This window comes from Thalassophryne amazonica, chromosome 19 (assembly GCF_902500255.1).
Source record: "Thalassophryne amazonica chromosome 19, fThaAma1.1, whole genome shotgun sequence".
Taxonomy (NCBI): Eukaryota; Metazoa; Chordata; class Actinopteri; order Batrachoidiformes; family Batrachoididae; genus Thalassophryne; species Thalassophryne amazonica.
The window spans coordinates 7,473,592-7,487,006 of record NC_047121.1 but is presented as its reverse complement, the minus strand read 5'-3'; the positions used below and the strand labels follow the sequence as shown (position 1 = coordinate 7,487,006).

Here is a 13,415-nt window from a genome sequence, read left to right as displayed (position 1 = left end):
CATTCCATTTGCGGATGTGACCAAGTCATAAGCTCGATAATGTTCCATATACCAGGCATCCAGGTTCTTTATAATGAAAAGCAGAGTCTCTTGCTCAACAATCATATGAACAATTTCACAAAACTCCGGAAGTCCAGACAGCGATCCATGTGCTGCCACCATTCCAATCCTGTAGTTTAAGCCATTATACAAAACATTTTTGGCCAAGTTCACAATGTCCATATATGGGTACTTGTGTTTCAGGGCCAGTGTTATATCTTCATTAACAATATCAAAGGGCACTGTTGAGACCTCAGTGACCTCTAAAGACGGTTTAGGAAACCTATAGATGTGCAGATTATGTGCAGTCTGAAATTGATGTCTTTGTGCTAATGAATACATTTTTGTAACAATTTGTATGACGGATCACTCTTTTGAAGAAACTATGTTTTGCTTCAAATCTCATAGTCCACAGTGCAACAAGAGGGCCAAATTGCCGTATTAGCTGTGGATAATGCTCCAAGTAATGGTGTTTAGGAAGTATTCTTTCATGAGGGAATACTTCTTGAAATACAGTCCTGTGTTCCGATATCTTGAAGTCCAGTGGTGTCAAAAGTACACACATTTGTTACTTAAGTAGAAGTATAGATACTGCAGTTTAAAAACACTCTGGTAAAAGTTGAAGTATCAACTTGACCTCTTTACTCAAGTAAAAGTGAAAAAGTATGTGCTCCAAAACCTACTTAAAGTATAAAAGTATAAAGTAACCTTTAAAAAAAAAAAAAAGGTAGATGCCACTATATGAATTGAAAGCTTAATTTAAAAACTGATTCGTTGTACATGTGGCCCAAGACACAACATAATCATAAACCCATTACTGTCAAAGACAGTCACTCGAGGAGCATGTTCTTTCTCAAACTTTATTGGAATTCAATTACACGTCCAAACAGAGGTAGTATTCAAGAGATATTCAAGCCTGCAGAACTGCCAGAATATAAATGTGTGAGTTCCATCAAATACCTTGAAGTAACAAGATAAACTGTACCCTTTGGTGAAAAGACATTCTATGTAGCCCAAGTTTGTGTGTGAGGGGAGGGGGGGTTACATTCTGCACACACAGTTAAAATCTTACTGCCTGAAAAATTCAAAGAAAAAAAAATATATACACACTGGCACGTTCTCCCTTTGTCATAGCTGACAGTCAAGACCAAAACTGAAATGAAAATGAGCTCTTTATCACTACATACAAATCCCTTAAGAGCACCTAAAACGGTCTGAAAAATGGCACGGAGTAGGAGAGTGCAACAATTTTGCATATACACTAAGAGTATGTTAGTCCCATCAATAAAAAGTTAAAATCCTACTGCATAAAACACATTTTCCTCGTTGTCATAACTGACGATCAAGACCAAAATTGAAACTTAAAAAACCCCTCACTACATGCAAAATCCTAAATGGCATCACATGTACCCTCAGTAATGAATTGTTCCTGACTGCTTCATAAGAGTTTTGTTCTCAGGGTATGTCAGGTCTGTTGGTAACTTCTGAGAAAAAAAAAAAAAATCACACAATGGAAGCCAAAGTCCCCAGCTAGTGAGGTGCATTAAACGTATGAGGTCTGTTAGAAAAGTATAGGACCTTTTTATTTTTTCAAAAACCATATGGATTTGAATCACGTGTGATTGCATCAGCCAAGCTTGAACCTTCGTGCGCATGCGTGAGTTTTTTCACGCCTGTCAGTTGCGTTATTCGCCTGTGAGCAGGCTTTGTGTGAGCAGTGGTCACACGTGATTCAAATCCATATGGTTTTTGAAAAAAATAAAAAGGTCGGATACTTTACTGACAGACCTCGTATTCCTCTTTATTGCATCCTAGTGTGTCTGCTGTTGAGCCCTCACAGCAGCACAGGGCTTTAGAAATGAATTACACATCCTTTATCCTCACCTTTTAGCAACACCTTTGAGAGGGTGTGTGTGTGTGTGTGTGTGTGTGTGTGTGTGTGTGTGTGTGTGTGTGTGTGTGTGTGTGTGTGTGTGTGTGTGTGTGTGTGTGTGCTATTAATATGCATCAGTGTAATGATGAGGTCCATAGAACCGTTCAGAAACTGGACACTCAAGAACTGTGTATGAGGGTGTGTGCGTCAGTAGCAAAAGCAAGACAGCATACCCAATAAGACTACCAGAATGCTTTGTTGCGCCTCAAAAGAAGCTGATTCTCAAAGTTCTTGTGATCAATACGTGCCCTTTTTGGACGGAAGATCAGTCCCGTTACACTAAACAGTCTCTCACATGCAGCTGAGGCTGGGAGTGCAGTGTTAAGCCTCAAGGAAAGGTTGCAAATAGCTGGAAAAGTCTTAAGTGCTTCCATTGTATCACCTGGGGAGCCAAGGTAAGTCTCCAGCTGTTTGGCATTTTCTTGGGAACTGGGCTGTTTGATTGAAGAAAAGAAGTCCTCCTCCTCTGAAGAAGAAGGCAAGCTCTCAGCTTGATTGTCCTCAGCTTGGTCCTTCAAGTGACTTTTGATATAGTCAAGGCCTAATGAATATGGGGAAAAGACAAAAAACACTGAAATTACAACAGTGAAAAATTGCATAATGATTAACTATATATGGGTTACAAACAAATACAGCACATACAAATACAGCACATACAAATACAGCACATACAAATACAGCACATGCTTGTGTTAGAGCTGAAACAGTTGGCACCGTCCTTGACTGGTTGGCATTTGAGGGAAATTCACACTGGCCATGGAAACCAATAGAATGTATAGTCTACCGTCAATTAGATATCGACTGATACAGTATTTCCCTGAATGCTACCACAGATGACATCTGATGACCTATAACGTGTCCTTTTATCCTTTTATCGCTGCTAAAGGACACTGCCATATTGAATGAGGAAAATGATTGTATTTCAGCTGTGTTGGATAATAAAAAAAAAAAGCCTGATTTGGTTATTCAAAAAACTTCAAAATTATGTTCAAAAATAAATAAATAATCCTGAAGGGTGCCAACAGTTTCAGCCATGAATGTACTTCGTAGCAAAAAAACCCACCTGTATTATAGTAAAAAAGCAGCACTTACCGAGTCTCAGGGTGTAGTCGTCACTTGTCCAGCTGGTCTTGAATTTGGGCATGAGAATTGCAGCAGCAATCAGCTCTGGTTCTGTGAGGACGTGTTTGAAACGCTTCTCAAGGCCTTTTAGTAGAGCATCAATTAAAGGCCTACAGAACTTGGTGGAAAGGCGGAGGTTTTTGAGTATTGTGATCGTTGGCACCAACCAGCCCATCTGCACATTCGTATCGCCCTGCAGGACATCCAGGGCCTTCGCCACCGGGGCTATGGTCTTCATGTATTCGGCCAGGAATGCAAGCTCAACAGGTGTGAACCTATTGAATCAACAAAGAAAGAACAGAAAACAACACCTTCAATTAAATAACTAACAAATACTGCAAATCACCTGCACAAGGGGTTAGTAAAAATATACTGTAAATAGAGGAAATGCATTAATATGTATTTTATATCTTTTCAGTTAATATTGATTGAAATAATTCAAAAAATAAAAAGTGTCCGGTACATACATGGCTATCTTCAGTGCGCTGCATACAGCTGTGATGGCCCCTTCTCCCTGCTCCCTTGTAATTCTGATGATCCTCTCCACTGCCAAGAACAGGGAATTCCATCTTGTTGCATTTGGCCTCAATAACTGCAGTTTGCAGTTCTTTTCGATGACCTCTGCTGCTGTGGTAGATCTTGCGCTTTTGTTCCAAAGTCCCCAACACTTCAAAAAAGCTGAGCATGAAACCCGCTTGTAGGTGCTGTTGACATTGGCCTCCTCAACATCAACAGTTGACACCAAATTAAGAAGGTGGCAAGCACAGCGATGGTGTCTGGGTAGTTGGTATTCCAGGCAGTCATCCTCGTCAAGTATCGCTCCAGCCTCGACGAACTCCATGCCCTCACTCTCCTGTTCTTCATCATTCCCATCACCATTGTCATCTTCGGCTTCAGCACTCTCGACACTAGGACCTGGGTTGTTGTTTTCATCAGTTTGCCCATATAGCTTAAAAGCTTTTATGAAGTTGGACCCATTGTCAGTCGTGGTGCGTGTGATTTTGTCTCGGATCTTGAATTCACAGTGAACTTCGTTCAATGCACTGGCAAGGGCAGAGAAGGTGTGTGACCCATTCAGCTGTTTACAGGCTAGGGCAGCGCACCGTCTGGTCATACTCTGAGGGTCTAACCAATGCGCTGTTACGCCAAGAAATCCACGCCTGTATGCTGTCCAGCAATCCGTTGTAGTGCCAATGAAGTCAGTTTCACTCATTGCTGCTTTCAGATTGTTTCTCATTTCAAGAGAGGCTTTCTGAATTTTGTTGACTACAGTGTTGCGGGACATGACATTTACATTGGGCTGGAGATGCTGTATGAGATCTATAAACCCCTGCTGTTCCACTGTATTAGTTGCATGTAGACCTTGCACAATAAAGTTAAGGATTTTTTTTTATCGACACTGGCCTGGGACACTGGCCTGCTGCCCCATAATCTGGCTTGTTTGGTTGCTGGGCCTTGCTGTGGTGGTGCTCCGTCTGCCTTTCTTTTTGGGGCCGTTGAAGTGAGGGCTTTGTATCTCTCCAGATGATTTCTGTGTTTTCTCTGCAAAATATGCAACAAAACATTTAATCATTAGTTCATTAAGAGGGCACTGTTAACATCGTTACAGATTTGTTCAGCCACATTTCCTCTACTTATACAGTAAGTGGCCACTAGGGATGGGTATTGATAAGATTTTATCAATATCGATTCTGCTTATCGAGCCGATTCCTTATTGATTCCCTTATCGATACCTCTTGTGAATTTTGTACTAAAAGTAGGCTTTACAGTTTTTCTATGTATTTCATTGAGTCTTAAAGTAAATAAATATGAAATTGGTCACTGTATCCTTGATCTCTGGACATAAATAAAAATAAACAAAACGGTGTTTCACTTTGAAGTTATTAATTCAGACTAGATTCTATCGTTCTAACTTGACTCGGCAGAGAGCTGTGCAGCGTTTGGAGTTGTGTGAACAGAACGGACGACAATTCTCGTTTCTTTCTCCAACAAGACAGGAGTCCCAGTTAGTGACTTTAATCCACACAAAAGTGAATCATGATTCACATATTCAGGGATGAAGGTGGTGAAAAACAAAAAAAGCTGAAACCCAAAATTACCCCCCAACACCACCTGCACGAAAATGTTTCAATTCTAGAAGCTCTGAAATGCAATCTGGGACTATTCCAGACAATAAACTGGAGTGAGTGCAGCATCCATTTAGTGAAGGAAAAAAAAAAACCTAAAAAAAAAAAAAAAAAAAAAAAAAAAAAAAAAAAAAAAAACAAGAAAAACACAACTTTCCTTATTCAAATTCATTCCAGTAGTATTCTGCTCTTACTCGGATGCAGCAGTTTTCTATTTTGGCAGATAGTTCTGGAGGAAATCACTGAAGAAATTAACACATTAAAAATATGGTTTGACCGAAACAAACTGTCATTAAATAAGACAGGGATGAACTGGAGGTGTGAGAGTCACTAGGTGTTCAAAGGAAACACTTATTTATGTATGTATGTATGTATTTATTTATTTATGTATGTTCATTGTTAGTTGCCATTATATTTTCTGTTGTGTTTCTATTCAGGTTCTTTTTGCCTCTTTCTCTAACATTGTATATAATAATCATTAGATTATTAATATATAAACAAAAATACATTTAAGAAATATTACAATTTGAAAACAAATGCACCCGAACGTGATGAGAACTGCAATTGCTTAATGCTAAGTTTTAACATTGAAAATGCCATAGACATGCTAACGCGTTAGCATCGCTCCCATTTTTAAGTTATAAAATACATCTATCAACTGTTTCAGAAGACCATAACAGGTCGGTTTAACATAGAAAAGGTAAATAATACCTCTTTGGGGTTTTCGCGGGGGAAAATTAAGCGAAAGAAAGAAAGAATAAACGAAGTAATAGGTCGAAGCATTGCTTCAATCTGCAAACCACTACTTCGATTGGTTCACGGTTCAAAGCAAAGCCGTGCTGCAGGGTCTGTAATCAATGTAGAGAAATTATCATTTTCCTGATACACGCCCCAAAACAACAGCCACTCTGAAGGACCGATAATAACAGAATCGTTAAGCACAAAGCTTATTGATGTCAGTGGATTCAATCATTTCTTAACAATACCCGAAAGGAACCAGTTCTCGATACCCAGTGGCCACCATCTCACACAATTCACACTTTGACACAATTGCCCGGGGTAAAAAACAATGAAGTGGCTATTCAACGAGCCGGGGATAGGCTCGGTGAATAGCCTGCGCTAAGCTAATGGACGAGCCCGGCTCGGTGAATAGCCAATTAAACATGGTCCTAAATTAGTTGATGAAGATATTTGGACAGGTCATATTGAATTCAAGCAATCTTGGTCTATACAAAAGAGAGTGACACGAAGGAAGGCTATGAAATTGTTAATTCAGTTGCCCAGGACACACAACCAACCAACACAACTGAAGACAGTGAAAAATGCTGAAGGCACACGATTACATAAACATGGGAAAATAAACCAGATATTAGATGGTCTAAAAGCTTACAAGAGTGTAGTAGCTCACACTTTAGAGATTGGGGGCAGCTTATTCTGAAAACATCAGAGAGGCAAGGCTAACACCTTCGACAATTGTTAGCTGCTACCCGGGCATGTCTTGGCATGTCCCTATGCTAGCCAAGCTGCAGCAAAATATATCAATTATCACAGTTCGGTAGTAACAAAGAATAAGCTTACTTACCTCTACATGTTTTTTCAAATTGGAGGGAGAGTTCTTGAATGCCAAAATAACGTGGGTCTTGGGTGTGCAGAGTTTGCACTGCATTTTCCACGAGTCATTTTTGCTCCCGACTATTTCGAAAAAATCTTTGAGATAGGGCCAAGAATGAGGAAGGTCTTGTTGGTCTCCGTCTCCGTCTCCATCTCCCGATACGCTCTCGCCTGTGTCCGACCTTTGACATATCGACATCTTTTTCTGAATCCGACATTGTGGTGTGACATACACTTCACATTTGCAGCTTGTAGAACACCAGCTTGCTTGCTTCTGACAATTTCCTTTTGTGTCAGCAGCACAAATTTGACGAATAGCCTAACCAATGAGTGTTTGCGTTATACGATTCATCCAGTTACACTCGTTCTCACTAGGTGTGGATGGCGCCACTGATCTGTATTGGATGGCGCACATGACGTGAAATATATATATATATAAACATTAAACTGAAGCCAAGAGTAACGAGGCTGTTTGTTTTAAAAATGTAAGTAATAGAAAGTACAGATACTTGTGTGAAAATGTAATGAGTAGAAGTCAGAAGTAGGCAGAAAAATAAGTAATGGAGTAAAGTATAGATACCTAAAAAGTGTACTTAAGTACAGTAACGAAGTATTTGTACTCCGTTACTTGACACCTCTGTTGAAGTCAAGATAACAAATTGAGCCCTCAGTGTGAACAGGTGCAACAACAAGTTCGACAATGTCCATTAAATCACAGAGGACTTGCCACGCTGGCTCATTTGCAGGAACTCTGGGTCCGATCAAGAGAGGAAGAAATCTCAACAGGCTCCAGTTCTCATGTGCATTTCCTCCAATTGTTCTTTTTGTTGCGTAGGTTTGGGGTACAAGATGGGGACGGTTCGTCTTATCAGTCCATTTAAATGGAAACTTTGTAATTGCCTCATTCAAATTGGACAGTGTAAAATATTGTTTTGAAATTAGCACAGTAAGACAAAGAGCAATCTCAACAGGTACAATCCCTTCAAACAAATCATGAACAACATCTGGGGGGAAACTTTGTGTCAAATTAAAATATGACAAATTCTCTGACAACACACACTTCCTTTTTACACCAAAATGGCTAGCCAGTGAATTTTCTTCAACAGCTTTAAGATGAGAAACATGAATTTCCTTGCTCCTCAGACAAAATGCTCCTGACTTAACTTCTTTTGATTGAATTTTCTGCTGTACAAAATCTGCAAAAGTGCCTGCCTGAAAAGTTTTCCACAAAGCCTGCAAAACTGTGTGCTCCAAGATTGTCTGCTAAAACACAGTGAACAAAGCCTTTCACATTTTTTCCTAATTTGGCTATAAACACACCTTCTTGTTCTAATATTATAAGATCCTGCAATAATCAATCAATCAATCAATCAATCAATCAATCAATCAATTTTTTATATAGCGCAAAATCACAACAAACAGTTGCCCCAAGGCGCTTTATATTGTAAGGCAAGGCCATACAATAATTATGTAAAACCCCAACGGTCAAAACGACCCCCTGTGAGCAAGCACTTGGCTACAGTGGGAAGGAAAAACTCCCTTTTAACAGGAAGAAACCTCCAGCAGAACCAGGCTCAGGGAGGGGCAGTCTTCTGCTGGGACTGGTTGGGGCTGAGGGAGAGAACCAGGAAAAAGACATGCTGTGGAGGGGAGCAGAGATCGATCACTAATGATTAAATGCAGAGTGGTTAATAAGGGCTTCAATACAGCATCATAACCATAGTACTTGACATCCTCACTGTGAATTAGTGCTGCTAAATATATATTAGCCAGTGATGAGTGACAAGTAGCAGGAAAGTTACCCAAAGTCCAATATACCCCACAGACTTTATATTTTCTTCTGGAGGTACCAAGAGGGTTACAAATTTCAAAGTCGTCTAAATACAAATAAATTGAAATAGCACATGCGTTTGAAAAAAATACATTTTCTTTGTAATTACTACCATCATAAAATAACTTGTATGTACATTTTCTTTGTAATTACTACCATCATAAAATAACTTGTACTGTATTTCATCTGACTGAATTTGATGGGGATATTTTAAATTGATGGCAATATCCAGAAAATTTTCACAGCTTAAAATCTGCTGTAAGGATTTTAGTATACAGATGTATTGAAATTCTACAGGTTCAACAATATCAAAATGTTTCTTATAGTACGTCTTTCTCTTCCAAGCAGTGGAAAGTGAGCCATGATTTCCAAGAGTGGCTGCAACTGGATGTGATTTACAAAGAGCAGATACCAGATCTTGCACCACTGTTTCATCTACACAACAGTTACCATTCTGCAAGTGCTGAACTACAGTTTGATGGATAAGAGGGACAGAAGCAGTGCTTATCAAATGGTCAAACTCTTGCAAAAGTTCATCAACAGCAACACTAGAAACAAGATAAATATGTTCCAGCTTCAGAAAAAGAGATGCAAGTTTGAGTTCAACATTACGTGGCACGTCATTTAAATCCTGGCTGTCAAAACAGACATGACTGAAATCTTCTGTAGTGATATCATCTGAGTCCTCTGAATGAATGCCATCAATGTGGATACTATCAGAACCATTTGGTTCAGTGTGAAAATTTGTAGCCAAACTCTGTTTTTCAAAAATTCCAGGTTTTAGGTCTTTTACTGAACAGTCCTTATGATTTCTGCTTTTGTGTGTGTGATAAGAAGCATAGATATTTGTTTTGTATGAACACCCCTGAAACACACACTACTGTTTCATTGTTCTGAAGATGTTGTGCTATATGTTTAAACTAGTCCTTCAATGTTGAACTTTGATTGCAGTTGCATATGAGGCATTTGAGTGTGGTGGTTTCAGTTTGTGAAGATGACTGATGAAATCTGGACAAGTGGGTCAGAAGTGTCTTCCAACTCTTACAGGTACATGGACAACTAAAATAGATGCAAGGATAAGAATAGCGGCATCCATAATGACTGTGTTCAAGCTTATAATGTTTAAGAAGCTCAGATCTTCGTGACACAGAAGAACCACAGTCTTTGCATTTCCACATTCATCAGAAAACTAGGAGAGAAACAAAAAATACCACCCTTACCCATTTGCAGTTAAGCACAATATTCACAATGCAGGATAAAACTTTTTGCATATTATATATGGGCCATTTCACAGTAATTACAGCCAAATTGTTACATTTTGGTGTCCAGTTGCAGCCAGATTTTGGAGTCTGTTTTCAATGTTAAATGTGATTTTACTGTGAGAATGTCCATAATAACTTATTATCTTCTAATTCCAATAGCAGGGACCAAGATTATAGTTACTCTGGACAGTCTCATAGTAAAATTACATTCACAACAGAACACTTTTGCTGACAATACTGCAGAATGGCATATAGAAATAATTATGCTTATTGACAGTTACTTCTTTAGCAGGAAGACAACACTCTTTAAGCTGAATGTTAGGCTAAGAGAGTGTAAACTTGTAAGTTCTGAATTTCCTAGGGTTGGAAATTCATATATGACATGTTCTGGTGCGTTTGTGTGTGTGTTTTTGTGGGCTACTTACCAAATTCAGCAACCAGACTGAAACCTTGAATGATTCCAGAAATCCTAATCCTGGGAATACAAAGGAAAGTGAAATGTATTTTTGTTAGGACAGTAAATATTATTCCTTGTCGTCACTACAATTTGAGACTCATTAACTAGCTCTAATAAATTAAGAAGTAATTGTATGTTGCAAAATGTATTTTCCCTTTTATCAGATATCACTCAATTATTTAGAATAAAATGTTATTAAAAAATATAATAAAAGTAGTATCCACATAGTTTAAAAAAATGTGAATACAGGTTTTTATAAAACAAAAAGAGTAAACAAATCCCCTGAAGCAAAATGGACACTGAATTCATGGCATGAAAGAAGAGGGAAAAGGCTAAGCAGTAGTAAGCTGCTTTGCTTAACATTAAACATGAGGCACACAACTTTCCATAAAAAGGGCTTCGGTTGAGTGAATGATGCAATAGCTGTACATACAGCAACAAATTGATAAGTACAGACAAAGGAATGGGAATTGTTAAGAATTAGGCAATATTAAAACTAGCAATACTCATTATGAGTCAATCAATCAATCAATTTTATTTATATAGTGCCAAATCACAACAAACAGTTGCCCCAAGGCGCTTTATATTGTAAGGCAAGGCCATACAATAATTACGGAAAAACCCCAACGGTCAAAACGACCCCCTGTGAGCAAGCACTTGGCTACAGTGGGAAGGAAAACTCCCTTTTAACAGGAAGAAACCTCCAGCAGAACCAGGCTCAGGGAGGGGCAGTCTTCTGCTGGGACTGGTTGGGGCTGAGGGAGAGAACCAGGAAAAAGACATGCTGTGGAGGGGAGCAGAGATCGATCACTAATGATTAAATGCAGAGTGGTGCATACAGAGCAAAAAGAGAAAGAAACAGTGCATCATGGGAACCCCCCAGCAGTCTAAGTCTATAGCAGCATAACTAAGGGATGGTTCAGGGTCACATGATCCAGCCCTAACTATAAGCTTTACCAAAAAGGAAAGTTTTCAGCCTAATCTTAAAAGTAGAGAGGGTGTCTGTCTCCCTGATCTGAATTGGGAGCTGGTTCCACAGGAGAGGAGCCTGAAAGCTGAAGGCTCTGCCTCCCATTCTACTCTTAAAAACCCTAGGAACAACAAGTAAGCCTGCAGTCTGAGAGCGAAGCGCTCTATTGGGGTGATATGGTACTATGAGGTCCCTAAGATAAGATGGGACCTGATTATTCAAAACCTTATAAGTAAGAAGAAGAATTTTAAATTCTATTCTAGAATTAACAGGAAGCCAATGAAGAGAGGCCAATATGGGTGAAATATGCTCTCTCCTTCTAGTCCCCGTTAGTACTCTAGCTGCAGTATTTTGAATTAACTGAAGGCTTTTCAGGGAACTTTTAGGACAACCTGATAATAATGAATTACAATAGTCCAGCCTAGAGGAAATAAATGCATGAATTAGTTTTTCAGCATCACTCTGAGACAAGACCTTTCTAATTTTAGAGATATTGCGTAAATGCAAAAAAGCAGTCAATCAATCAATCAATCAATTTTTTTTATATAGCGCCAAATCACAACAAACAGTTTCCCCAAGGCGCTTTATATTGTAAGGCAAGGCCATACAATAATTATGTAAAACCCCAACGGTCAAAACGACCCCCTGTGAGCAAGCACTTGGCGACAGTGGGAAGGAAAAACTCCCTTTTAACAGGAAGAAACCTCCAGCAGAACCAGGCTCAGGGAGGGGCAGTCTTCTGCTGGGACTGGTTGGGGCTGAGGGAGAGAACCAGGAAAAAGACATGCTGTGGAGGGGAGCAGAGATCAATCACTAATGATTAAATGCAGACTGGTGCATACAGAGCAAAAAGAGAAAGAAACAGTGCATCATGGGAACCCCCCAGCAGTCTACGTCTATAGCAGCATAACTAAGGGATGGTTCAGGGTCACCTGATCCAACCCTAACTATAAGCTTTAGCAAAAAGGAAAGTTTTAAGCCTAATCTTAAAAGTAGAGAGGATGTCTGTCTCCCTGATCTGAATTGGGAGCTGGTTCCACAGGAGAGGAGCCTGAAAGCTGAAGGCTCTGCCTCCCATTCTACTCTTAAAAACCCTAGGAACTACAAGTAAGCCTGCAGTCTGAGAGCGAAGCGCTCTATTGGGGTGATATGGTACTACGAGGACCCTAAGATAAGATGGGACCTGATTATTCAAAACCTTATAAGTAAGAAGAAGAATTTTAAATTCTATTCTAGAATTAACAGGAAGCCAATGAAGAGAGGCCAATATGGGTGAGATATGCTCTCTCCTTCTAGTCCCCGTCAGTACTCTAGCTGCAGCATTTTGAATTAACTGAAGGCTTTTTAGGGAACTTTTAGGACAACCTGATAATAATGAATTACAATAGTCCAGCCTACAGGAAATAAATGCATGAATTAGTTTTTCAGCATCACTCTGAGACAAGACCTTTCTGATTTTAGAGATATTGCGTAAATGCAAAAAAGCAGTCCTACATATTTGTTTAATATGCGCTTTGAATGACATATCCTGATCAAAAATGACTCCAAGATTTCTCACAGTATTACTAGAGGTCAGGGTAATGCCATCCAGAGTAAGGATCTGGTTAGACACCATGTTTCCAAGATTTGTGGGGCCAAGTACAATAACTTCAGTTTTATCTGAGTTTAAAAGCAGGAAATTAGAGGTCATCCATGTCTTTATGTCTGTAAGACAATCCTGCAGTTTAGCTAATTGGTGTGTGTCCTCTGGCTTCATGGATAGATAAAGCTGGGTATCATCTGCGTAACAATGAAAATTTAAGCAATACCGTCTAATAATACTACCTAAGGGAAGCATGTATAAAGTGAATAAAATTGGTCCTAGCACAGAACCTTGTGGAACTCCATAATTAACTTTAGTCTGTGAAGAAGATTCCCCATTTACATGAACAAATTGTAATCTATTAGACAAATATGATTCAAACCACCGCAGCGCAGTGCCTTTAATACCTATGGCATGCTCTAATCTCTGTAATAAAATTTTATGGTCAACAGTATCAAAAGCAGCACTGAGGTCTAACAGAA

At 39.2% G+C, this 13,415-nt stretch overlaps 1 protein-coding gene and 1 long non-coding RNA gene across 2 annotated transcripts in view; both read right to left on the bottom strand.

Annotated features, from left to right (window-relative positions):
* The window catches only part of LOC117501042, a 33,246-nt gene extending 29,038 nt beyond the window's left edge, over nucleotides 1–4,208 (bottom strand). The window contains exons 1-4 of the mRNA XM_034159845.1: nucleotides 3,562–4,208; nucleotides 3,065–3,369; nucleotides 2,159–2,513; nucleotides 233–322 (exon numbers count right to left, since the gene is read on the bottom strand). Of these exons, the coding sequence (XP_034015736.1) occupies nucleotides 233–322; nucleotides 2,159–2,513; nucleotides 3,065–3,369; nucleotides 3,562–4,208 (1,397 nt within the window). The remainder of the gene's footprint in view (nucleotides 1–232; nucleotides 323–2,158; nucleotides 2,514–3,064; nucleotides 3,370–3,561) is intronic.
* A 95-nt stretch (nucleotides 4,209–4,303) lies between these two features.
* LOC117501099 lies at nucleotides 4,304–6,954 on the bottom strand. Its single transcript, XR_004557928.1, has 2 exons — nucleotides 6,803–6,954; nucleotides 4,304–4,636 (listed from the first exon to the last, which is right to left on the bottom strand). It is a non-coding gene; the product is annotated as an uncharacterized LOC117501099 (long non-coding RNA).
* Nucleotides 6,955–13,415: the final 6,461 nt, after the last annotated feature.